The sequence below is a fragment of the Panthera uncia genome (assembly GCF_023721935.1).
Source record: "Panthera uncia isolate 11264 chromosome D3 unlocalized genomic scaffold, Puncia_PCG_1.0 HiC_scaffold_8, whole genome shotgun sequence".
Lineage (NCBI taxonomy): Eukaryota > Metazoa > Chordata > Mammalia > Carnivora > Felidae > Panthera > Panthera uncia.
Window position 1 is genome coordinate 37,006,944 of NW_026057586.1, and position 24,146 is coordinate 37,031,089.

General features: G+C 45.5%; 1 protein-coding gene and 1 long non-coding RNA gene across 4 annotated transcripts in view; one reads left to right on the plus strand and one right to left on the minus strand.

Annotated features, from left to right (window-relative positions):
* Positions 1 to 24,025, plus strand: INO80C (INO80 complex subunit C). Its single transcript, XM_049620205.1, has 5 exons — positions 1 to 225; positions 12,676 to 12,786; positions 13,715 to 13,826; positions 14,761 to 14,828; positions 21,184 to 24,025. Exons 1-5 carry the CDS (start codon positions 70 to 72, stop codon positions 21,313 to 21,315), a joined length of 579 nt encoding a protein of 192 aa, XP_049476162.1. The 5' UTR covers positions 1 to 69; the 3' UTR covers positions 21,316 to 24,025.
* LOC125914674 (uncharacterized) overlaps positions 23,921 to 24,146 on the minus strand; it is a 71,865-nt gene continuing 71,639 nt past the window's right edge. For all 3 annotated transcript variants that reach the window (XR_007455386.1, XR_007455385.1, XR_007455384.1), the window contains one exon: positions 23,921 to 23,987. This is a non-coding gene — a long non-coding RNA (uncharacterized LOC125914674). The remainder of the gene's footprint in view (positions 23,988 to 24,146) is intronic.

The window sequence follows — 24,146 nt, forward strand, 5'->3', positions numbered from 1 at the left end:
AGCGAGCCGGAAGTTCCAAAGCCCACACAGAGAAGGTGGGGGGTGGGGGTGGAGGAAGACTCGGTAGGGATGGCGGCTCAAATTCCAATTGTGGCCACCACTTCCACTCCGGGGATAGCCCGGAACAGCAAGAAGAGGCCAGCTAGTCCTTCCCACAACGGCAGCAGCGCTGGGGGTTACAGCGCCAGTAAGAAGAAAAAAGTGGCTGGCGCCGGCTTTACGCAGGTATGCTGTGGCTCGCCTAGTTTGCGCGTGCGCGGGGCCGTGGGGGGCGGAGCGAAGGCGCGTGCGCAGGGCGGGGCCGAGCGAGGGCGCGGGCGGCCAGGCGCTGATGGCCCGGCGAAGGTGCGGGACCTTGCTGTCTTGCCTCCGGTGGATGCGGATCTCATTTGCGGTGCAAATAAAACATTTTTTTCCCTAGTGTGGACAAGTGGGATTTGGTTCAAGCACCAACTGCATTGCGTTGTCCTTGAGAGCAGGAGGGTGGGGTTAATACCGACTTAGTAGCATGATCGTCCCTTCGTCGAGGTCGCATTTAGATGGAGATTAAGGACTTTGCTCTTTCAGTCAACGTGTGTCACCTTCGTCCTTTCTTTGGACGTTTACCGAGTGTGTGTGAGGTGCAAAGCGCCCGAATGTCCTACATGTAGGAATACCAAGAATGGCTTCCTTCCTCCTCAGAAAAGTACTTTGTTGACTCTGTTTCTTCGTCCCAAAGTGGGTTTGGTCTTTCCCAATGGAGTTGTTCAAAGGATTCAATGAGGTCATGGTCGGAAAGCCCTGAGCACAGTGCCTGGCACAGGTTTCACGGTATCTGGGCAATCTAGGTTCCACAGTTCCAGCAAAGGATTTTCTGCAGAGGAGTGCTTTGGTTAGATTAGTATTTTGGTTAGATTAGTATTTTTCTTAGCTTCTGCTTTTTTATTTAAAGCAATAAGAGGGAAAAGATAGAGTGTGTTCCTTTGTCCTCTACAGCACATAGCGTGGCATCATTCACCAAGAACCAAGAGCGACTTTCTAGAGATGTTAAGTGCCCGTTGCATTTTGTAGCTGCCCTTTTTAAATACTTTATTGAGATAGGACTGACATGCAGTAAAATGCACAAATCTTGAGAGTACAGATCAATGACTTTTTATATATGTATATATCTGTGTGGCCAGATCAAGGGAATTTCCAAGAGCCCCTGAAGATTCCCCAGTGACCCTTTCTAGTCAATACCCTCCCTGCCACAGGTAACCAGTGTTCTGATATCTCTCACCATAGATTGACTTTGCTTTTTGAACAGAATATAAATGGAATCATATAGAACATACTATTTTGTGTTTAAGTTTCTCTGTGAAACTGTTTTCGAGAGTCACTCATTCATTCATATTATCTGTATCAAGGTATCTGGTACATTGTGTCAACATACCACAACTGATGGACATTTGAGTTTACATTTGATTGGCTTTTATGGATAAGCTGCTCTGAACATTCCTATAGAAGTCTGTGCAAATACAGGTTTTCATTTCTCTTAGGTAAATGGATAATAGTGGAATTGCTGGATCCACTATTTAGACACACATTTACCTCAGAAACTGTTAAACGACATTTCCCAAAGTAGCTGCACTATTGTGTATTCTTGCCAGTAAAGAATAAGAGTTCCAGTTGTTCTGTGCTCTCAACAATACTTGGCATCATCCATCTTTAATTTTAGCCATTCTGGTGACTGTGTACAGGTATCTCGTTGTAGGTCAGAAGTCCTGGTACGATGTGACTGACGTTTGGTTTTCTGCTCAGGGTATCACAAAGCTGAAACCAAAGGGTTGACTGGGCTGGTCTCATTCCTTGCCACACAGCCTTGTCCATCTTCAAAGCCAGCTGTGGAGAATCTCTTGCATCCAATCCCTGTCACACACAGATGTTTCTGACTTCTCTTGACACTGAGCTCTGAACCCAGATTGAAGGATATATGTCATTAGGGCAGGCCCACCTGGATAGTCTCCTTTGTGTGAGGTTGGCTGACTTGAGACCTAAATTCTATCTGCAAAACCCCTTCATAGTGGTACCTATATTAGTGTTTGCTTGAATAACTGGTAGAAGGGGTATGAACACTAGAAGCCAGGAATCTGAAGGGCCTTCTTAACAATTCTACCTGTCACATTTATGAAACAATTAGGAAAATACAGTAATTTCTAACCATGTACCAAAGTTGGTTATAGGTATTCTATGGTATTGGTGCCCTAAGGTGGTGAGAGACAGGAAGATGAGGACTCATGCAGGGACGGTAGTCACAGAAGGAAAGGTGGGGAGGCAGAGGGATTTGAGGTGGATTCTGAGGGGTGGTGGGTCTGAATGGGGAGGGCCTTCAAGGGCTGGAGCTGTGCGCACATATCAGATTGCTTAAGGTTTTATCAGTGGGAAATGAGTGCTTTTTTTTTTTTTTTTTTTAATTTTTTTTTTCCAACGTTTTTTATTTATTTTTGGGACAGAGAGAGACAGAGCATGAACGGGGGAGGGGCAGAGAGAGAGGGAGACACAGAGTCGGAAACAGGCTCCAGGCTCCGAGCCATCAGCCCAGAGCCCGACGCGGGGCTCGAACTCACGGACCGCGAGATCGTGACCTGGCTGAAGTCGGACGCTTAACCGACTGCGCCACCCAGGCGCCCCGGGAAATGAGTGCTTTTTATATAAACAATTGTATTTCTTGAGTTAAAAGGGACTTTACAGATCTTTCAGTATCTAAATTTCCTAAATTCAATAGTTTCAGCTAGTTTGTTTCTTACAAAAAAGCAGTGTCTGTAAAACTTTCATGGGATATAAAAATCCCCCCCATACAAGGGACATTTATATATGACATTAGAATGCTTTTTGAAATTGGTTAAAATAACTTGATATTGTGGATTCTTAAGGTGGGTTTTACTTTCTAGAATGTGCATGCTGTTTCTCAAGTAAAATTGTGTACATAGATGAAGTTTAAAAGGCTTTATGTTTGGAAGTCTTCAGGAGTTGAACAGAATATGTTTTAATGTTTTTGTTTATTTTTATTTTTTGAAAGAGACAAAGACAGAGAAAGAGTGGGGGGGGGGAGGGGCAGAGAGAGAGGGAGACAGAATCCAAAGCAGGCTCTAGGCTCTGAGCTGTCAGCACAGAGCCCCATGCAGGGCTTGAACTTGTGAACTGTGAGATCATGATCTGAGCCAAAGTTGGACACTTAACCTACCCAAGTGTCCCAAGGATATTTTTGATATTCTGAGCAAAGCATTTATAGAAATTCCTTTATGTCAGTCCTAGGAAATAGTATTAAATAGTTTAATAGTACTAAAATAATTTCATTATTTCATCAAAGTGAATCTTTAATTCAGCAGAAATTACTGTTTGTGCTTGCTAAATTGTACAAATTGTACAACTGGATTTGTATTTTCCGTGTAAAATACGGGTGTTGATGAATAATGCCATAATCTGGAAAGTGCTATTTCCCTTTCACTCTGGTTATGATACATTGAAAATGATTAGTGTTAACTTAGGTTGGCGAACAGATACACTTGCTAAAGTGAAAGAAATCATTATAAATAATAATAATTAGTATCTATTGAGATTTACTGTATCCCAGGCAATGTGTGCTAAGCACTTTCTAAGTACTATCTTATTTAATTATTATTATTATTATTATTTAAGTTTATTTATTTTGAGAGAGAGCAAGCACGAGTTGGGGAGGGGGAGAGAGAGAGAGAGAGAGAGAAGGGAGGGAGAGAGGGAGAGAGAGGGAGAGAGAATTCCAAGCAGGCTCTACACTGTTAGTGTAGAGCTCGATGCAGTGCTCCAACCCACAAACCTCGAGATCATGACCTGAGCTGAAATCAGGAGTCGGACGCTTGAGCCACCCAGCGCCCCTAATTATTATTATTATTTTTAAGATTTTATTTTTTAAATTATCTCTACACCTAACTTGGGGCTTGAACTTCCTACCCCAAGGTCAAGAGTCGCATGCTCCACTGCCTGAGCCAGCCAGGTCCCCTACCTCATTTAATTGTTAAAATAAACCTCTGTGAATTGTTATTCTCCAGATGAAAAGACAGGATCAGAGAGAGAGAGAGAGAGAGAGATTGAGTAACTTTCCCGAGATCACACAAACTACACACAGTAGTCAGGATTGGAACCCAGGTGGATTGTCCAGAGTCCACATTCTCTTTTCTTTACTGCCTCTCTTGATATCACTCTTATCACTCTTCTACCTTGGAAGATAGAATTAAATATTTGATAGAACCAAATCCATGGTACAGAGAAATGCTTTTGGGGGGGGGGGTTTGATTAGATCAGTATACGGCATTGTAGACTTTCCAGATGCATATTGAAGTTGGTAGAATCTACAGAGAAACCTAATCGTCCTGTCGCCTGAGTGTTACACAATAGACTGATATGTGATGGTTAAGCAGTGAACACAACATCTAACTAAATATGTTAAGCAGCAGCAGTTGCTCCTTGAGAAGGTTATTATTATGCAGAGTGCAGTTGATCATAGACTCTTCTGTAATTGGAGGCACCAGAGAATGCTAGACTGATTTGTTCGTCCAAAAAGTAATCATTCTACCCCGACTTTAAAAGAAAATCATGATAATGTTAGATTTAGAAGTTCCTTTTTTCTATTTTTAAAGTGGACATAAAAAGTCACCCACTTCTTCCCCGACAGCTTGTGTTTTCTACGTGGAGATACAGTTTTTCATCATTGTCCTTGATGTATGACATTGTGGACCCTGCTTTCACTTAGCGTTATTTCATGAATCTCTCTGTGTTGACAGACTTCTCAAGGGATTGAGTGCTCTTATTTAATCGACTTGATTGAATAGTTAGCTTCCTTCTCACACTTGAGCTATTTTCAGTAACCCTACCACAACGCTATAGTTTTGGTTTAGGCTCAGCAATTTGATTCTAGAATACTGTTAGATGGATGTAACTGAGGACTTGGGTGTTCAGTGATAAGACAAAGGGCATTTGTCTCTCTTCTTTGTGACCACGTTATCCTGAAGTCTGGGTCAGTTATGCAGGCTGCCCTCCAGAGAGATGTAGCTGTTATTGGGCGAGCCGAGGCCTTACGGACTGCAGGCCTGTGCTGCCTTGGTACGGCCAGGTATCTCCTCCCTGGGCCTTAGGTCAGCTCTTCTCGAGCTGCACAGAGGGGCAGCCCTGAGTGCTAAGCATTACTTCTTTCTTCTTCGTAGGGTGTTCACGTCTCAGGGATGGGACGGTTCATCTCATGAAGTCTCTTGGTGTTAACGTGGTTCAGTAATGTGGAAACTGCACATCACTCAAAATGTTATTTGATTGTGTTCCAGCCTCACAGACTTGATCCTCCCTTTGACTGCAGGCTGCTCCCTCTGATCGCGTCACTAATAGGCACCAGGCTCTGGGCATGGCTGAAGCCCTGGGGAGGGAAGAATGAGGGCGCAGTCCCGGGGAGGTTGGGGTGAGGGAGGAGAGAAGGGCAGAACACCCAGTTGTGGGCCCGGAGTGGGGGTGTTCTCTTGGAGCCTGGTGTGAGAGGGAGGAGAGCCATGAGTTTGCCAGGCAGGAGGCAGCTCTGGAGCCATGTGGCTCGGGTCTCGCTGGGATGGCTTCCTTCCTCTGCGCCTTCCTCAGCCTGGCTCCTCACTGGCCCTGCTGACAAGGGAAGGACAGAGGATGGAGGGACCAAATGAGCAGGTGGGGTCCGCTTTGAAAATCAGGGCCTGAGCACAGCACCTCCATTCCCTTGTTGCCCCTTCTCTGTGGTGCCGCCTGGAACGGCAGCGATGCAGACTTCTGGCGTCTCGCCCACCTTTCCCCCCCCAAGCAGATGCACCTGTCTGACGGTGCCTCCGCTCCCCTGGCAGAGCTCCCAGACCTTCCCACCCGCACACACTTGCTGAGGTACCTGCTTTTCTCGGTGGCCTCCCCAATCTCAGCGAGGCCTCTCTGCCCGCCAGCGTTCCCGTCTCTCCCTGGGGCCTGGGAACAGCCTGCATCAAAGAGCGCCCCGTATTCCCAGGATTTCTCTGTGCACACAGCACCTGATTCCACTAGGAATCAGGAAAGAGGGCAGAGAAAGGGAGAGATGCCGTCTTTCTGCAGTTCCTGCAGGGGAGGAAAGCCTTAAGGCTATAGCTTGAGGCTGGTGGCTACCAGCTGAGCGTGTTCTGTGGATGGTTCTGTAATCATTGGGTGCGCTTGGGGCCTGCTTTTCCATGTCCCTCTGGGATCTCTCCTTGCTGCTTTAGCAGCTCCGTTTGTTTATTCTCTCCCAGGTGGAGACATTACATAAGTAGTCATTTTCTTAATGAAAAACCCCAACAGTATGCTTTTCTGTTTTGATGTGATGCTCCCTGCATGGTTCTTGGGGCTGTTTTCCTGTCTCTCACGTACTTTAGGCCATCCTGTAGGCCCAGCCTCCTGAAAGTCCATCCCCATCAGCCTGCTCCTCATGGAGTAGTCCCGTAGCCACCCTGGTTCTAAGCTTCTTGAGAAAAGGACCCCTTTGCTTCTTCTGACAGCAGTGGGTTTTCTTAGACCTGTTCATCTCATGTGTCTTCCAGCCAGTGGGCTAGGCTTCCTCCTTTGCCTTTTGAAAGAGCAGGTGACTGTCACTCTTCCTGACCTGCATGCCAGCTATAGCTTCCTCTCGAGGTCCGTGGAGCCTCTGGCTCATTCGCCGTCAGGTTAGCAGCTGGCTGTACCCCAGGGGAGAGATCTCTCTTGGCCACTGTACTTTTTAAAAATTTTATTTATTATTATTATTTTTAATATTTATTCATTTATTTTGAGACAGAGAGAGTGTGCGCTTGGGCAGTGCAAGTGGGGGAAGTGCGGAGAGAGAGGGAAAGAGAAAATTCCAAGCAGACTCTGAGCTGTCAGTGCAGAGCCCCATGCAGGGCTCGAACTCACGAGCTGTGAGATATGACCTGAGCTGAAATCAAGAGTCGGATGTGTAACCGACTGAGCCACCCAGGTACCCCTGTTTTGTTTTGTTTTGTTTTACTGCTCTAAATATTTCAGTGTGGATGTCCTGAAACCAAAGGCATTCTCCGACACATAACAATAGTACAGCCATCCAATTTAGGGCATTCACAATGAAGCAACACTGACACGGATACATAGAACGTACGCTTGTCTTTGATCTGGTCCAGGGTCCGGTCTAGGATCACACATTGTGTTTAGTTGTCATATGTTGTTAGCCTCCTTTTATGTAGAGCAGTTCTTCGGTCTTTATCTTTCACGACCTGACACTGTTGATGCGTACTGGTCACTTATTTTATAGCGTATTCCTCAGTTTGGGCTTGTCTGATATTTCCTCGTGATTAGATATGCGTAATACATTTTTGGCAGGAGTACAGAAGTGACACTGTCCCCTTCTCAGTGCATCACATCCTGGTACACGATGGCCACATGTTCTGTTACTGACAGTGTTAGCTTGGAGCACTTAGATGGTGTCTGCAGGGTTTCTCCACTGTTTGTATTAAGGTATCCTGTGGGGAGATACTTTGAGACTAGCTTTTTTTTTTTTTTTTTTTTTGAGACTAGCTTTACTCATTCATCCATGTTTATTTGTTAACTGCTTTATTGAGTTATAATCCACATACCATAAAAGTCACCCTCTTAAGTGTACTCGTCAGTGGTTTATAGGATATTCACTGAGTTGTGCCACCATCTAATTTTAGAATATTTCCATGACCCTGAAAAGAAACCCTCTTCCTCTTAGCTGTCTCTCCCCATTCCCCCATCCTCCCAGCCCCTGACCATCTCTGATCTTAGTCCCTTCACGTAAATGGAATCATACGATATGCAGCCTTTTGTGTGTGTTTCTTTCAGTTACCATAATATTTTCAAGGCTTATCCGTGGTGTAGGATATATCAGTACTTCATTCCCTTCTATGGTTGAATAACACTCCATTGATGGACAGGTAGGTTGTTTGCACTTCTTGGCTATTATGAAAAATGCTTCTATGAACATGCACGTTTTTGCACAGACTTTTTTTTTTTTTTTTAATTCTCTTGGTATACACTTAGTAGTTGAATTACTGGGTCATAGGATAATCCTCTTCAACATTTTGAGGAAATACCAAACTATGTTTCGAAGTGGCCATACCCTTTTACATTCTCATAAGCAGCATATGAGGGTTACAGTGTCTCCACATCCTCGCCAGCACGTTATGTCTTTGATTGTGGCCATCCTGTATGTTGCCATGTGAGTGTGAAGCGGTATCTCATTGTGGTTTTGATTTACATTTCCCTAATCACCAATGATGTTGACCATTTGTAGATCTTCTTCAAAGAAATGTTTATTGAAATCCTTGACCCATTTTAAGATGGAATTGTCTTTTTGTTGTTGAGTGATAACAATTCTTTATATATTCTAGATCAGTGTTATTTGTTTTTTTGCTCAAAGTGTCCTTAGCTAGTGGGGACCTCTTCAACTTGGCTTCTGTGTCCTTTAATATACCCCCATCAGTTTTTGAGTGCTGTTATGGACTGAATTTATGTCCCTTTAAGATTTTTTTTTTTTTTTTTTGCAAGAGAGAGCGACAGAGACAGCACAAGCAGGAGAGGGGTAGAGAGAGGAGGATAGTCTCAAGTAGGCTCTGTACTGTCAGTGCAGAGCCCGATGTGGGGTTTGAACTCACAAAACTGTGAGATCATGACCTTCTTTGAAATCAAAAGTCAGATGCTTAACTGACTGAGCCACTCAGGTGCCCCTCCCTTCAAGATTTATAGGGAGTCCTAACCCTAGCACACCTCAGAATGTAACTGTATTTGGAGATAGGGACATCGCAGAGGTAACTAAGGTTAAATGAAGTCACAAAGGTGGAGCCCTAATCCCTTATGACCATTGTCCCTATGGGAGGAAGAGACACCAAGGAGGGGAGTGTACAGAGGAAAGGCCATGTGAGGACACAGCAAGAAGACAGCCATCTACAAGCCAAGGAGCGCAGCCTCAGGAGAACCCTGCAGACATCTTGCCCTGGACTTGTAGTTTCCAGACTGTGAGGAAATAAATTTCTGTTGTTTAACCCACCCAATCTGTGGCATTTTGTTATGGCAGCCCTAGCAAACTGATATAGCTCTTTTCTTACTTTCTTGAACCACAGGCTCATCTTGTACTTTTCTGCCCCAGCCCTAGAACCAGCTATTTTTTTAAGGATCAGTAGTTCTTGGAGAATAACTTTCAGAAACCAGGATCTGAACACAGGTGTGCCTGTTGTTTTCCAGCCCTCTCAGTGGAGAGAGTTAGCAACTATTGGTGTGTTTGTGTATGTGTGTGTTCCTCCCCCTTACTCTCTGTATCTCTTTCTCGATCTACGCTGTGTTAAAACCATGAGTCCACATTGCTAACCTCTGATTTCAGCCCCGTAGCACAGGCTTCATTCTAGCTTTCCGTCATTCCTCATTTCCTCCTTCTTAGAATACGTATATAGTAGTTTCGGAATTCTTAACCTGTACCCTTGTGAGAAAAAAACCTACCAATTGTTTATGGTCATTTTTGCCTTTAGCCTTAGGTTATATTGCTAAAATACTGTGTTCAGAGGTCACTGGAATTCTCTCTCCCTTCCTCCCCTTCAGTGTGGTTATGTTTGTCATTCAAAATACAGTTAGGTTGATTTGTTTTCGTTTGTAGTCCATTTTCCCTACCTGCTGCCCATCCTTGTTGGTTTTATTATTATTATTATTATTTTTTTGTTTTTAGTATGTGAAACTTTAACATGGTTCAGAAGGTCAAAACTCTACACAAAGCTGTACTCAGAGAAGTTTTACTCCTGTCTGCCCTTCCCATCTCCTTGTCCTTTCCACCTGGTTCCCCACGCCCCATAGGTAACCTGGCCCTGTCATTTCTGAGTCATCCTTCCTGTGTTTCCTTGTGTTCGGCCACTGCATTCCCCCCAGAGAGGATTCCTTACAATAAACTCCTGAGCATGTGCATCTTAAGATACAGATGCTGGCACTGAGTTACTCTGTGCTGTCTTGTTCCTTAACTCTAGCCAACTAGGTAATCAGTTAGCTGTTATTTGGAACCTACTCTGTGCCAGGCACTGGGTTAGATGCAGGGGACGGAAGACTGAGCCATACAGTGAAGCAGGCAGGGTGTGTCCCTGCTCTGCCTTCTCACTCTCTGAGTCTCGTCTCTCGTCTGCTCACCTGTCTCTTGGTCTCTCCTTCTTCTGGTCTGTTGTTCCCTGTTTCATAAAACTGCTGTTTTTTCATTGACTAAGACATAAACACGAACTATCCATCATTTATCTAATTTATAATAGATATTAGTCTTACAAATAGTCAACACAAAATAACATTGACAACTGGCTAAACCTATACAAGGTAACATTGATTATTGATTAAATGTGATGGGAAAATCAAATTTTCCTCATCACTTTGGGTCTCCTAGGATACACGTACCTGGCAGAAATGTCATGACCATGAAGGAAAAAGTAGAAGGGCAATAAAAGTTATGTACAAAATGCTAAATCTAATCTTTGTTACAAAATTAAAACTGACATGGAGTAATCCCAGTGAAAATAATCTTAGTAAAGCACAAATGAGCACGGGAAAATTGGAAACTGTGCCATATAGAAAATGACTCAATGGATTTTGTACCAGAAAATACAAAATTATACAGGAAGATGGGGAGTGAACGCTGAGGCAGGAGAGGAGGCCAGGGTGTGTTTCTAATCTGAAGGTCAGTGGGGCCCACTGGCCCGCTGTAAATTGCGGAGTCACATCGGGCTTGCATTTAAGAGTGTGTCAGTGCTGTGCTGGAGAGAAGGGAGTGGGCAAGGTGTGCACCACAGGGGCCGTCCTCAGGCCGAGAGCTGAGGATGGTGCAGATACAGGCTGAGGGCCGGGGGAAGGACTCATGGGACAGGGAGGGAGAGAGAAGAGATAGAACATTCGTGGCTACGGATGGTGGGAAAAGGTTGAGAAGTTGGAGGCCTCTTAGCTCCTACAGAGTTGACACCGAGCTGGGCTTTGGAATAGAGAAGAGTTAGGAAAGATCGTGAAGGGGGAATGAGTTGAGGGGCATGCCTGACGAAAGAGGTGGTATGGACAGAGGAGGAGCACAGGCCCACATGCAGAGACCTTGGCAGAGAGTCTGGGATGGTCTTTGAGAGGAGACTGTTCGGAGAACCACTGCAGCAGAGCAGGTGGCCCCGTGGCCCCCACATAGATGTCCCTGCGGGGGTGGGGGCAGTGGTGATGGAATTTACACACACACACAACCAGCACTCTCCTACACTGCTGCTGGGAGTGTAAAAGAGGGCAGCCATTTAGGAAAATGAGTTGGCAGTTTCCCTATTACCCAACCATTCTGCTCCTAGGTATTTACCCAAGAGAAGTGAAAACACAGGTCCGCACAAAGGTTGGTACAGAATGTTCACAGCAGCGTTATTTATAATAGCCAAAGACTAAAACTGCCCCAAATGTTCATCAGCAGAGAGTAGACAAACAAATTGTGGTGGCGTTCCTCTGCTGAGTGGCCACAAATACAGGGAAACAGATTACTGAGCTCTGCAGCAACACTGCAGGTCTCAAATGCTCTGTGCTGAACTAAGGAAGCCAACACAAGAGTACCTGCTGTCAGATCCCATCTCTGGGAGATACCACCTGAGGGTGGAAGGTATTGACTAGGAAGAGGCCTGAGGGAACTTTCTGGGATGATACAAATGTTCTATATCTTGATAGGGACATAGATGAAACAAGTGTAAATATTTGGCAAAACTCCTGAAACCTACATTTAAGATCTGTGCATTTCATTGTATGTAAATTATGTATCATTAAAAAAAAAACCAATATGGTAGTCTGGAAATCACATTAAAAATCAGAAGTGGTTCTTAGTTTGGCTTGTTTTTTTTCTAGGTGATGGTTGACTTAAAAGGTTTTTTGTTTGGGATGCCTGGGTAACCCAGTTGGTTAGGCGTCAGACTCTGGGTTTCGGCTCAGGTCATGATCTCACAGTTTGTGGGTTCGAGTACTGCATCGCTGCTGTCTGCTGTCAGCACATAGCTGACAGCTCTCTTTCTCCCTCTCAAAAATAAATAAACATTAAAAAATAAAAATAAAATGTTTTTTGTTTTAAAGTATTTAGCCTGCTTGTCAGGATGCTCTGGCTCTAGCCAGCTGACCTGTGGACATTCAGCCTCCTCTCCCTCTCTCTGTTCCTTCCTCCGAATGCTTCTATCCTGCTGCTCCCCTTAAACATAAGAGCTGTAGCCTGGGTTTTCTGGCTGACGACACCCTTACAAGGGCTGGAGCGTTTTTTGTCTCAATGTTTTGAGACACAGTTTGACAAGAAAGATCAGCAGGTTTGAATCCAGAGGCAATCACTGTGTGGCCTTGAAGCCATACCCCTGAGCCTCTATTTTCTCTTCCGGAAACTGGGGATAAGAGCAGTTGTCTGAGTTAAATGAGCTGGCTCAGGTAGGACACCCATCTCTAATGCTTGGCACATTGAGGGAACCAGGAACTGGGGTCCTGGCTGTCTCTGCTGTGGCTTCTGCACAACAGGGGCTGCTCCTAGTCTGGAATGGCCTTCTCTGGTACAGGCCACCTGCTAGGGCTCTGGGACACTGTCTTTCTTCACATGTCCTGTGGTATCATCTTGTGTCTTGCTGGGAGCCGAGTTAGGGAACTCACCTAGAAGAACCTGACCTCAGACTATCCTTATTATATTTTAAGGGTATCAGCATGGAAGCCATGAGTGAGAATAAAATGGTGCCCTCTGATTATAGTACAGGACCTATGGAAAAAGCTGCCAAGCCATTGCCATTTAAGGATCCAAACTTTGTGGTAAGGAGGCTGCTAGAAGATGGGTGGGGGCAGAAGGAGGGCCCTTCCCACTGATCTCCCAGTGTGCTGGTTCCCAAGGATTTGGGTGTCTTTTGTGGAACTGGTTAAAGATACTATTTTGAGGGTGGGTCATTTCCATGATTCTTCACCATCCCTTTTCATTGGTTTTACAGAAGTTTTAGGTGAGGCTTAAAATAATTAACTGAAGGAGGAGTGCTCCTCCTTAGCATAAGTAAATCTAACTTATGTTGCTCTAAAGTAGATATAGGCTACTCTTCTTTTCATTCTTAAAGGATATAATAATTATATTATTATAGAGACTCATATTACATCATTAGAAGTTTTTCATTAATTAGTTTTGAAAATACAATATTACCAGTGCCGGCAACAGACTTTGTTATTCTTTTCCATTTTACTTTGTCATTTTTATAGAATGACAACAAAAAAGAAATTTCCAGAAGGTTTGCCATGCCATGATGGGAGGCTTACTTGGGTTTTCCAGGATCTCCAGTAATTTATGAGGCAGTGACCTGCCCTCAGAAGGGAGTTTAGAGATGTAGTCATGAGTTTAAATCTAATTTTGTAATGCATTTCTTTTAAAGTAATGGGAAATTCATGAGTGAATTCTATAAAGTTAGTCCTAACAAAGGATGTGATTTTCTATAAGCATGTTAAAACAAACAAACCACCTTTTATTTCTATTCTATCACCAACTAACTCATGGGTTTTGATAATCCAAAAGTTGTGTTTTTATAAGTAAGATTAAAGTGTACAGTGTCATACTTAAAAATTAAAAAAACAGCCCTTGGGGCACAAGAGAGCTGACAGAATGAGGGCTGTGTTACAGTTATGAATGAGCATGATTCAGATTCTGAAATGGTAGCCTCCACTGAGTTTTGTTTCTTCTGATCTACGTCTTTAACTCAAGCACTCTGGCCACGGTGGCGCGGTAGCTGGCAAGAAGAACAGAACCTGGAAGAACCTGAAACAGATCCTCGCTTCGGAAAGGGCATTGCCGTGGCAACTGAACGACCCTAACTGTGAGCTGTCTGGAGCCTTTCATGTGTTTATAATGTTCAGACTAGCAACTTCTAACAAACCTACATGATTTGGCTGTGTCCTCATTAATGTAGGAAACGACTTATAGCCTAAGAATTCTATAGCTGCCTCACTATAGGGAGATACTGTACATATTTCCTCATAACTGTGTCTGTGTTGAACCTGTTTGTGTCGTCACGCGTGTGTGGTTTTTGGTGTCACCGTTAACATTTCCGTCTGGAGGAATAGGTCCTGATATGGTCGTACTGGCATTTCTGTCAGGCAAACTTCTTACTCAAGAGTCTCCCCTTAAAATGTATTTTCCAAGGCTGCCCAAGATTTAGGAGGGTTTCTAACAACTAGCTTAGAGGCTAACTCTGTTTTGCTTTCTGGGCTGTTGTTTTTCAGAGTAAATGCTTTATGCTGCAGTATTTTCCAATCTGTGTAAAGCACTGTTGTAAGTTCTGTTCAACTTCATCGGAAAGTAGAGGTCAAATCTCTGTCTGCGTCCTGTCCCATGGCACATCTTTCACGGGGGTGACTCAGATGGGTGACAAGTGAATTAGTCAGCAGTCCGGGTGTGGACATTCCGGTGTCCGGGTGCACAGACCCAATTAGGGGGTTGTTTGGCATCGCCCTCAGCCCATGTAGCCTCTGACAGTGAGAGTGGCTTGTGGGCAGATGAGCTTTTCCGGTGGTTCTGCTGGAGCACAGGCTCCCTGGGGACAGGGCAGGGCTGCATCCAGAGCCTGCACTTGGCCTGTGACGTAATGCATTATCCCCCTGGAGAGTTTTGGGAGCACTTGATCGCAGAATATTAATTTCAGAAATATTATCCAACAGCATTTTAGGAGAGAAAAGGAAAGGGATCTGAATATTTTAAAGCCAGTCTAGTTATCTTCTTTCCTTTTCTTTTTTCTTTTTTTCCTCCAATAGACTTCAGTATTGATGCTCCTCCATCCTTCAAACCAGCTAAGAAGTATTCTGATGTTTCAGGTCTTCTTGTGAGTATAATTACATCTCTGTCTCCTAGCACTGAGTTGAAGAGGAGATTTCACAATACTATTTAGACAGTGTTGATAACGACCAGCCCTGACCCTGCCTGGAGCCTGCATACTTTGAATAGGTAATGGGTTTGTGCTGAAGCACTCACAGGCTTGTCTTAGAGTGGCTACAGCCTGGGGCATCCATGTGGGCAGGCTGGAGGGAAGATTGCTCCAGAAGGTGGGAGACACGAGTTTCACTTCCCCTTCCTTTTCTCATTAATATATGAGATAACATGAACGAAACAATAATTTCTTTTTTAACTGCTGAGATTTAAAAAATTTCTCGCATCTTAGAAATGATCGTACTCTAAAAAACAAATTTAAACTTCTCCAAAGACTAAAGACACATTATGGTAAAGGCAGTGATTTTCAAACTTATTTGTAAGCATTGGAAACATTTTATGCATCGCTTTTCCAAGTGAAATCTCTGACAGAATCCCTGGGAGCCCACTGACCCAGTGTGGTCCCTTGTGGATCTGGTCCTCTGTCCTCCCCACTTCTGTGACCCCTAAAGTGCTTCTGGGGAACACAGTTCCAACACCAGCAATGTTGTTGGATAAGTAAGACTTGGGCAACTTGCTGAACTTGGGAACCTCAGAGAACCTCATCTCCTTCAGCCCCGCTTCCCGTCCTTTTCACCACTCTTATGTTTGGAAGATGGGCCTTTTCTCATAACTGTAGAAATAACGAGGCACACTTCACTTTTCAAAACTCATACACATCATTTAAATGCCTTACATTTTTATAAAAACGTAGGACTCCAAACATCTGTAACAAACTGACTGAACTAATGGGCTACATTTTACACTGGGGAAGATTTGAGGTTTTTTTATATTTTTGAAAATAATATTAGTTATACTTTCTGAATCAGTTGTGTATTATAGCTTTTCCTCCGGAAAGCACACACTCCTCGGTGCACTACAAACTTTCTAACATAGACCCTTAAACAGTGATCACAAAAAAACAACAGGGAGAGTAGAAGTGCTGTAACACAGCATGCGTGTGCGTGTGCATGCACATGCGTGTGTGTGTGTGTATGTGTGTGTGTGTGTGTGTGTGTGGTTGATTCTTTTGCCCTCCATTCAGAGTACATATCCCCTTCTAACCTTGGAGGGGAGTTCAACTTGTGAGCAATGTTGTAGTCCTACGCTGACTTGTCTCCTGCCTGAAAATAGTCACCTTATGTATTTGACCCTTTTTTTAATAGTTGTTCAGAGCTAGTCTGGCAGAAGTTATTCTCTTACGGTTCCAAATGGACATTTCTCCTTGAAGAAGCTAGGGTTTATGGGCAGGTAGCTTTATCCTCACCACTAGGCAGCTCATGGGCTCCTGCACTGGTTTGCACACATCAGGAGGCATGAGAATCGTTTTGAGAAGCGCTGTTCCAGGTCCCTTTGTGTAATGGACAAGGACTTGTCATGTCATACCTAACAAAACTTCTTGCCACACTGTATGTAAGAATTAAGAAAATTTGAATATACAAAGAACTCTACCAAATCATTCAAAGACAATCCCATAGAAGGGCTGGCTAAAAGGATATGAGTACAGTTACAAGGAAGACATGCAGATGACCAGTAAGTAGATATTCAGTCTCACTGATAATAAGGGAAAAGCCTCCTCAGTAGAAAAGAGGGGTGCCTGGGTAGCTCAGACAGGTAAGTGTCCTACTCTTACTTTCAGCTGAGGTCATGATCTCATGGTTTTGTGAGTTCAAGCCCCATGTTGGGCTCTGTGCTGACAGCAAGGGTCTGCTTGGGATTCTCTCTTCTCCCCCTCTGTCTCTCTGCTCCTCCCTACTCGCACTGTCTCTGTCTCTCTCAAAATAAATAAACTTAAAAAAAAACATCAGTAGGGAAGAAATGAAAATGTTTTCTCCAGAGGCAAGGGAAACAAAAGCAAAAATGAACTATTGGGACCTCATCAAAATAAAAAGCTTCTGCACAGCGAAGGAAACAATCAGCAAAACTAAAAGGCAGCTGATGGAGTGGGAGAAGATATTTGCAAACAACAGATCAGGTGAAGGGTTAGTATCCAAAATCTATAAAGAACTTATCAAACTCAACACCCAAAAAGCAAATAATCCTTTGAAGAAATGGGCAAAAGACATGAATAGACACTTCTCCAAAGAAGACAGCCAGATGGCCAACCGACACATGAAAAAATGCTCATCATCAGGGAAATACAAATCAAAACCACAATGAGATACCACCTCACACCTGTCAGAATGGCTAACATTAACGACTCAGGCAACAACAGATGTTGGCGAGGATGCGGAGGAAGGGGATCTCCTTTGCCCTGCTGGTGGGAATGCAAACTGGTGCAGCCACTCTGGAAAACAGTATGGAGGTTCCTCAAAAAATTAAAAATAGAACTACCCTACAACCCAGCAATTGCACTACTAGGTATTTATCCAAGGGATACAGGTGTGCTGTTTCGAAGGGACATATGCACCCCAATGTTTATAGCAGTGCTATCAACAATAGCCAAAGTATGGAAAGAGCCCAAATATCCATCGATGGATGAATGGATAAAGAAGATGTGGTATATATATCTACAATGGAGTATTACCCAGCAATCAAAAAGAATGAAATCTTGACATTTGCAACTACGTGGATGGAACTAGAGGGTATTATGCTAAGCGAAATTAGTCAGAGAAAGACAAAAATCATATGACTTCACTCATGAGGACTGAGAGACAAAACAGATGAACATAAGGGAAGGGAAGCAAAAATAAAAACAGGGAGAGGGACAAGACATAAGAGACTCTTAAATATGGAGAACAAACAGGGTTACTGAAGGGGTTGTGTGGGGGGGATGGGCTAAATGGGTGAGGGGCATTGAGGAATCTACTCCTGAAATCATTGTTGCACTATATGCTAAATAACTTGGATGTAAATTAAAAAAAGAAAAAAAAAGAAATGAAAACGTTTGCTTATAAATGTCAACATAGAGAAGTGGATATCCTCACACATGGCCCTTTTGAGGTGGGAATACTTTGGTCTGGGTTATTTGGAAGACATTTGGCAATACCTATTGAGGCAGAAAAGCTAAAGCCTGGGACCCAGCAGTCTGCCTTCTAGGGAAGCAGTGTGCACAAGGAGCTTCATGCAGAAGTGATTATGAGAAAATGTGATGGTGAGCAAAATATTGGAAACGAAATCAAGGTCAGTCACCTGGGGTGTGGGGTTGGGGATGTTTTCATACTGTCCTGTGAGGCCGATGTGTATGCAATAACATGGATAAACTTCCAAGTTGTATCGTTTACTGAGGGTGCAAAGTAGTAGAAGCAGCATTGTACCACTTATGCAGAAACTAACACCCACTCACAAAAATATACTGGGTAATTTCTCTGGTGTGTTTGTATATGTGTGTAAGGGTATATACAAACAAGGTCTGGAAGCGTGCCCACTTACAGTGGTTTCCTTGGGGAAAGGCAAGGGTTTTTGGATGGTAGAAGGTTGGAAAAGAGGACTTTAGTTTTATTCATAATGTTTTCTTCCTTCCCTTTCTTTTCCTTTTCCCTTCTCTTCCCTTTCCTCTGAATATGTCCATTTGTTGCTTGTGTAAATTAAAGTTACATAGGGGCGCCTGGGTGGCTCAGTCGGTTGGGCATCCGACTTCGGCCCAGGTCATGATCTCACGGTTCATGGGTTCAAGCCCCATGTCGGGCTCTGTGCTGACAGCTCAAAGCCTGGAGCCTGCTTTGAACTCTGTCCCTCTCTCTTTCTCTGTCTCTCTCTGCCCCTTCCCTACTCACACTCTGCCTCTCTCTGTCTCTCAAAAATAAATAAACATTGAAAAAAAATTTTTTTTTAAAAATTAAAGTTACATAATTAAAAATGAAGCCCAGCTCATGTTAACACTGCCACACCTGTCCGCTGGGCGTGGGCAGGCAGGGAGGTGTGCAGGGTCACACCTGTGTTTAGCCCTCGTTACAAAGCGATGGGAAGTACAGTGGTTCTGGGTGAGCAGTGAACACTGCCGGTCACCTTGCAGCCAGGGGAGCCTTACAGGTCTTTACTGGCGCCCCACGGGAAGGCGGTCATTGTTGTATTCAGGCTCAAGGCGTGGAATCCGAGGAGGGCAGACTGGAGGAGTGCAGCTTTTCCCTTGTTTGCCTCTGGGGTGTCACTTGGCCTCCTCCCTTCTGCTCAGAATACTAGGTCAGGTCCGGTCTGTGCGAGCTTTTGTTGGTAACCTTTCTGTCGGTGCCAGAGTATCTCTGTATTCTGCGTTATTTATTCCTCAGCCTTCTTGGCACCGAGGTCTGAACTTGGGCGGGCCGGCTCAGCACAGTGTGGTGGGTAGGAGTGAGGCAGCCACAGAAGTGGAGCCAGGCCAGAGCTGGTTCATATACAGAGGCCAGATGATCAAAGCCAGACGCACAGGCCTGCACCCCTGCTTGGAACTGCGGTAGAGCCTCCCCTGCCAGCCAGTTCGTCCGGCCGCTGCGTGGCCAGGAGCCCTCAAAGGGGACTTGTTGCTCTCTCTCTACTTAAGCCTTCCTTGATATTACTGTCATTACAGGAAATGTGGTACAGAAAGCAAGATCTAGATTAAGCCAAAGGATTGAAGTTTTATTTTATGGAGAGCTTTAATGAATCTTTAGGAATAATCTCATTTTCCTGACACATTGGATGTTAAATAGCTGCTGGAGATCCCCTGTGGCTGAATTGAGGACTTTTTATAGAGTGTGAGAAACCTACGACTGACTCCCTTCAGCTTCCTGCTTCTTCAGCCTTCCTTCTCCCCTGAAATAACAGCACTGCTGCATGTCTGGGGGCCACACAGCTGATCTGCGCTGAGCAGACAGTCCACACTCGAGTAACTGGACGTTATCTGTCTAGACTTTAATGGCATCTTTTATAATTTTTTCAAGGAGTTCCAAATGACTCATCCTCATGTTTTGTTTCAAAATCTGTAGAAGCCACATGACTTGAGGTAATACAGTGAGTGAATTTATTTTCTCCACTTTGCATGTGGGGAAAACACACTAAAAGATAATTTTGATATGTCCGTGGGAAGTGAGTTCTGTTTTCTGTGATCATCCTGATAGTCCATTTGTTCGTTCATTCATTCAGTCATCACTCGCTGTGCAAACACCACCTGAAGGCCCACCGTGCACTCCGTATTGCACTAGGGGCAGAGATGCGGTGATAAGCAAAGCACAGGGTTCCTGCCTCATGGAGCCTCTCAGCCTAGACCTTAGTCAAAGAGTTATGCAGATAGTAAGTGTAAGAGTGAGAGACAGATGTGGGGAGAGTGGGGGAGCAGATAAAGCTTCCCTGATGAGATGACTGGGGGCCGAGTCCTGAAGGACAAGCAGGCAATTAGGGAGTAAAGTGGCCCAGTTGGGGGCCCCTCCTCAGGAAAGGGCGAATGGGGCATGAATGCAGGGAGGGCCTGAGAGCCAGAGCAGTGGAAGAGGCTTGGGAAGGAGGAGGGCCCAGGAGGGCTTGCTGGCTCTGAGGAGCAGTGCTTGAGGATGTGGCCCTTTGTCCTGAGGAAAGAGAGCAGCTACTGAGAGATCTGCTGAGGAATGAAGTGATCAGAAGCGCAAGTTGTGAAGATGGCCCTGGTTGCAGTTGTAGGGCGGTGGTCCCTTCCAGTGGGAGGGTGGGTGTGGGCGGCCCCTCCAGCTCTGCGGTGTAGCCCAGGGAGCCACAGGAGTGGCACGGGGATGGTGTGGAGGAGCAGGAGTGGAGTGCACTTGGGGCAGGCGTGGTGTGACAGGGAGGGGCGAGTGTGCACGGCAAGCCCCTGTTCCCTGCCTTGGGGGATGGAGCTAGAATATCTGTTTGAAGCAGGGGGCGGGGGGAGAGAGAGAGAGAAAGAGAGAAAGAGAATCCCAAGCAGGCTCCACACCATCAGTACAGAGGCTGATGCAAGACTCAGTCTCACGAACCGTGAGATCATGACATGAGCCAAAATCAAGAGTCAGACACTTAACCTACTGACCTACCCAGGAGCCCCAAAGCAGGGGGGGTTTGAAGGCAGGGACCAGGGAGGGATGATCCTCATGAATTCCACTTTGGACCTGTTTCTTCTAGCCTTTGTGACACCAACCAGAAGAGTCGTAGTGTCTGATGTGGTCACTCCTCTTCCCTTCGTCCATACCCTGAAGTATTTCTCAAGTCTGGGAAGATTAACCAGTCTTTGCCAAAGTGAGCAGTTTAGCGTTCATGGTGACAGAGGAAGGCAAAATGAAGATATTTTACTTTAAGTACAATAGAATAAAACTTTAAGCTTGAACTTAAAATGTTCAGCACTAACAACAATTTTCCGCCTTTCTCTGTGCCTGTTTCCCACCCAGGCCAACTACACTGACCCCCAGAGCAAGCTGCGGTTCAGCACCATTGAAGAGTTTTCCTATATCCGGAGGCTGCCATCTGATGTCGTCACTGGCTACCTGGCCCTGAGGAAGGCCACGAGCATCGTTCCCTGAGCCTTGAGAAACGGAGATGATGTGGAAAGCTGTTTCAAAGGCAAACTCTGGACTCATGATTTTGTTTCATGGAAACAAACTCATTGTGCTTGTCAATCTGGAAATGTCAGTGCTGTGCCTTGGAAAGAATGTTTAGCTTTAATTTAAGTTTTTTTTTTTTTTTTTTTTTTTTTTTTTTTGGTTTTCTGTTTTCCCTCCAAGTGGGATGTTTCCTGTTGAATTAAATTATACTTCAGTTGTTGCCTCAAGTCAACTTGTTTGACGAGAAAATATAAAATTGTGCTTTTAACTTAACCCATGTACATCCCTGGATTTTGCTTCAACGTTGTAAACTGTCTTATAACACATTTAAAGCTCTACAATGAATCCTGACAACAGGGCTGGGTTATTCCTGGTGACTCCCACTTTAGAGCAGATTAGTCCTTCTTTTTGATCAGAATGCATGGAGGAGGTCCAGAATTGGGACTGGAGAAGACAGAGCTGAGTAATCGCCCTGTTGCACTGGGCCAGCCTCTTCCCAGCCTCCAGAACTGAGATACATGTCTGTTGCTTAAGCCGCCCAGTCTGTGGCATTTTGTTATAGCTGCCTTAGCTGGCGAAAACACCAGCCCAGGCCCCATTTCTGGGGTGTGGGATGTGAACACTGACACCTCCTCCAAAAGGGCCTTTGTCCTGGTACCGGCTGCTGCCCCTCTAACCGAAGCCTGCTCTGGAACAGCAGGGTTTGTTTCCCCTTCCTATGAGACACAGAAGCACTCCTGGGCCTCTCCGAGCCCACTCCCATATTTCTCTAGGGAGGACAGTGGAACCAGACCCTGGGGCCTCTGGGCCTGAGCTGCCTCTGCTTTGGGGGATTAGGAGGCCAGGTGCCTTTTCTTCCTGAGGGAACACCCCTCCCACAACCCTCTCCTGGCTTAGAGAAAGGAAAAACAAAGCTGGGAGAGCAGCCTGCTGGGCAGGTGGCACCTGCCCAGAACCTGGCTTCCTTTTCTCCGGGTACAGCAGCCCCTGCGTCATTCAGCACCTTCCCAGTGACCAGTGGTGAGGGTGGGAAGGTGGCTGTGTGGCTCTCTTCTCCCACGGAGAGGGCCTAAGGGAGGGCCAGGACAGGTGGGAACCTTTCCTAAGCCCACAAGCACTGAACATCTGAGCCTCTGGGGCAGGGGTCCTCCGGCCTGAGACCCACTGCTGAAACTGAAGTTCTCTGAGACCGGAGGCTGCTTCTTGGGCTCCCATTTTAATACCTCTGGCACTTGCTGCTAGCGTCAGCCTCGGAAAGCCCCCCAGTTTCCCTTTGGGTGGGAATAAGGAGTAAGTGAGCCAAGGGCCCTTCCGGTTTCACTTCCACCTTCTAGTAAACAAAGAAAACTTCGGGCAGGTCCACCTCTTTTCCACGAAGGCCCCCAAGTGGACATTTTAACCATTTTTAGAAATGGAAGTTCTAATCGTTTCTAACACTTACATTGCTGGGCACTACCTCAGTCCTAACTGTTCAGAATCTCCTGGACCGGGGTCCAGGGTGAAGGAGAATCTCTGCCTGTACGCGTCCATCACAGGGGCCCACAGACCATTGCTCCTGCAGGCCTCTCAGGGTTTTTGGGGGGTGTGCACGTGCACACGTGTGCGGTGAACCCTCTGTCACTGTCACCTGGGACCCATTAAGATGCAGATTCCTGGGCCGTACCCTAGACTCCTGACCCAAGGAGGGAGTGAGACCCAGGCATCTGCATCTGACAAATGTCCCTGGGTGAACGTGACATGTAGAAGTGTGACAGCTGCCTCCTTCCACAGGCAGAGGGAAGCACGTGTGCCATACGCCTGGCTTCCTTTCCTGTTTCCCTTCCAGGCTTTCCCTGCCGACCTCTGCACAGAGGGCTGAGTCCCACAGGTCAGGTCATTTCTCTCACTCCAAGCAACAGGGGTCCAAGCTGAGCCAAAGTAAGCTTCAAGCTGTGGACACTTCCAGTAAGGAGTCCAGGCAGGTAGTTTCGTGCTGTGTCTCCCAACCCAGAGGTTCCCAGCCCTGGCTGCGCATTAGCCTTACCTCTGTTGCAGGGGAAGGTGGGGAGAGGTATGAAAATACCCAGGGACTCTGATTCAGCTGGCCTGAGCTGGGGCCTGGGCACAATAATTTCAAACTCCCCAGATGATACTAATGTGCAGCCATGTCAAGAACCTTTGCTCTAACTACAAAGTGAATATTGCACATGGGGTATGTTTTCTAATCCACAGATCAGCTGCCTCTTGCACTACAGAGCCATGGGCAGTTTGGAAATGTGTGTGTGGCAGGGGGCGGGGGGTGGTTAGGATTCCTTTTCATGCAGCATCCCAGCACATTGGAGATTCCTCCTTCTTCCCTCTTCTCATGTTTAATCAGTCCCCATGTCCCCATGTCCCCTCTTTGCTCACACTGATCCTTCCTCTTCTGTTTAGTCCTTTTCCCACCCAACTTCAGGAATACATCACCTCCTGCCTGGACATTTTCACTGTCCTCCCAACTCTCTTTCCAATGGTCTAATCTCCACCCCACTGCTTTCCCCTCTGCGAGCAGAGGGCCCTTCCTCAACTTCGGATGAGAACTTGACTTTGCCCATCACGGTATGTCCAATTTGTCTCAGGTACCTTGTCAATTCTGTCATTGGCCTCTAATGTCCAAAGGATACACTCAGCCCCTTAAAAAAAAAAAAAAAAAGAAAAGAAAAAAGAAAAACATTAGCTGAGAAATCAGATTGTTTTCATAAGACCAAACTGAGGTCCAGTCTGCTCAGAGTAGAGTTTGACTCTTTCCCAATATCTGTCTGATAACTTATCTTCACTTTAAGAGGAGGAGA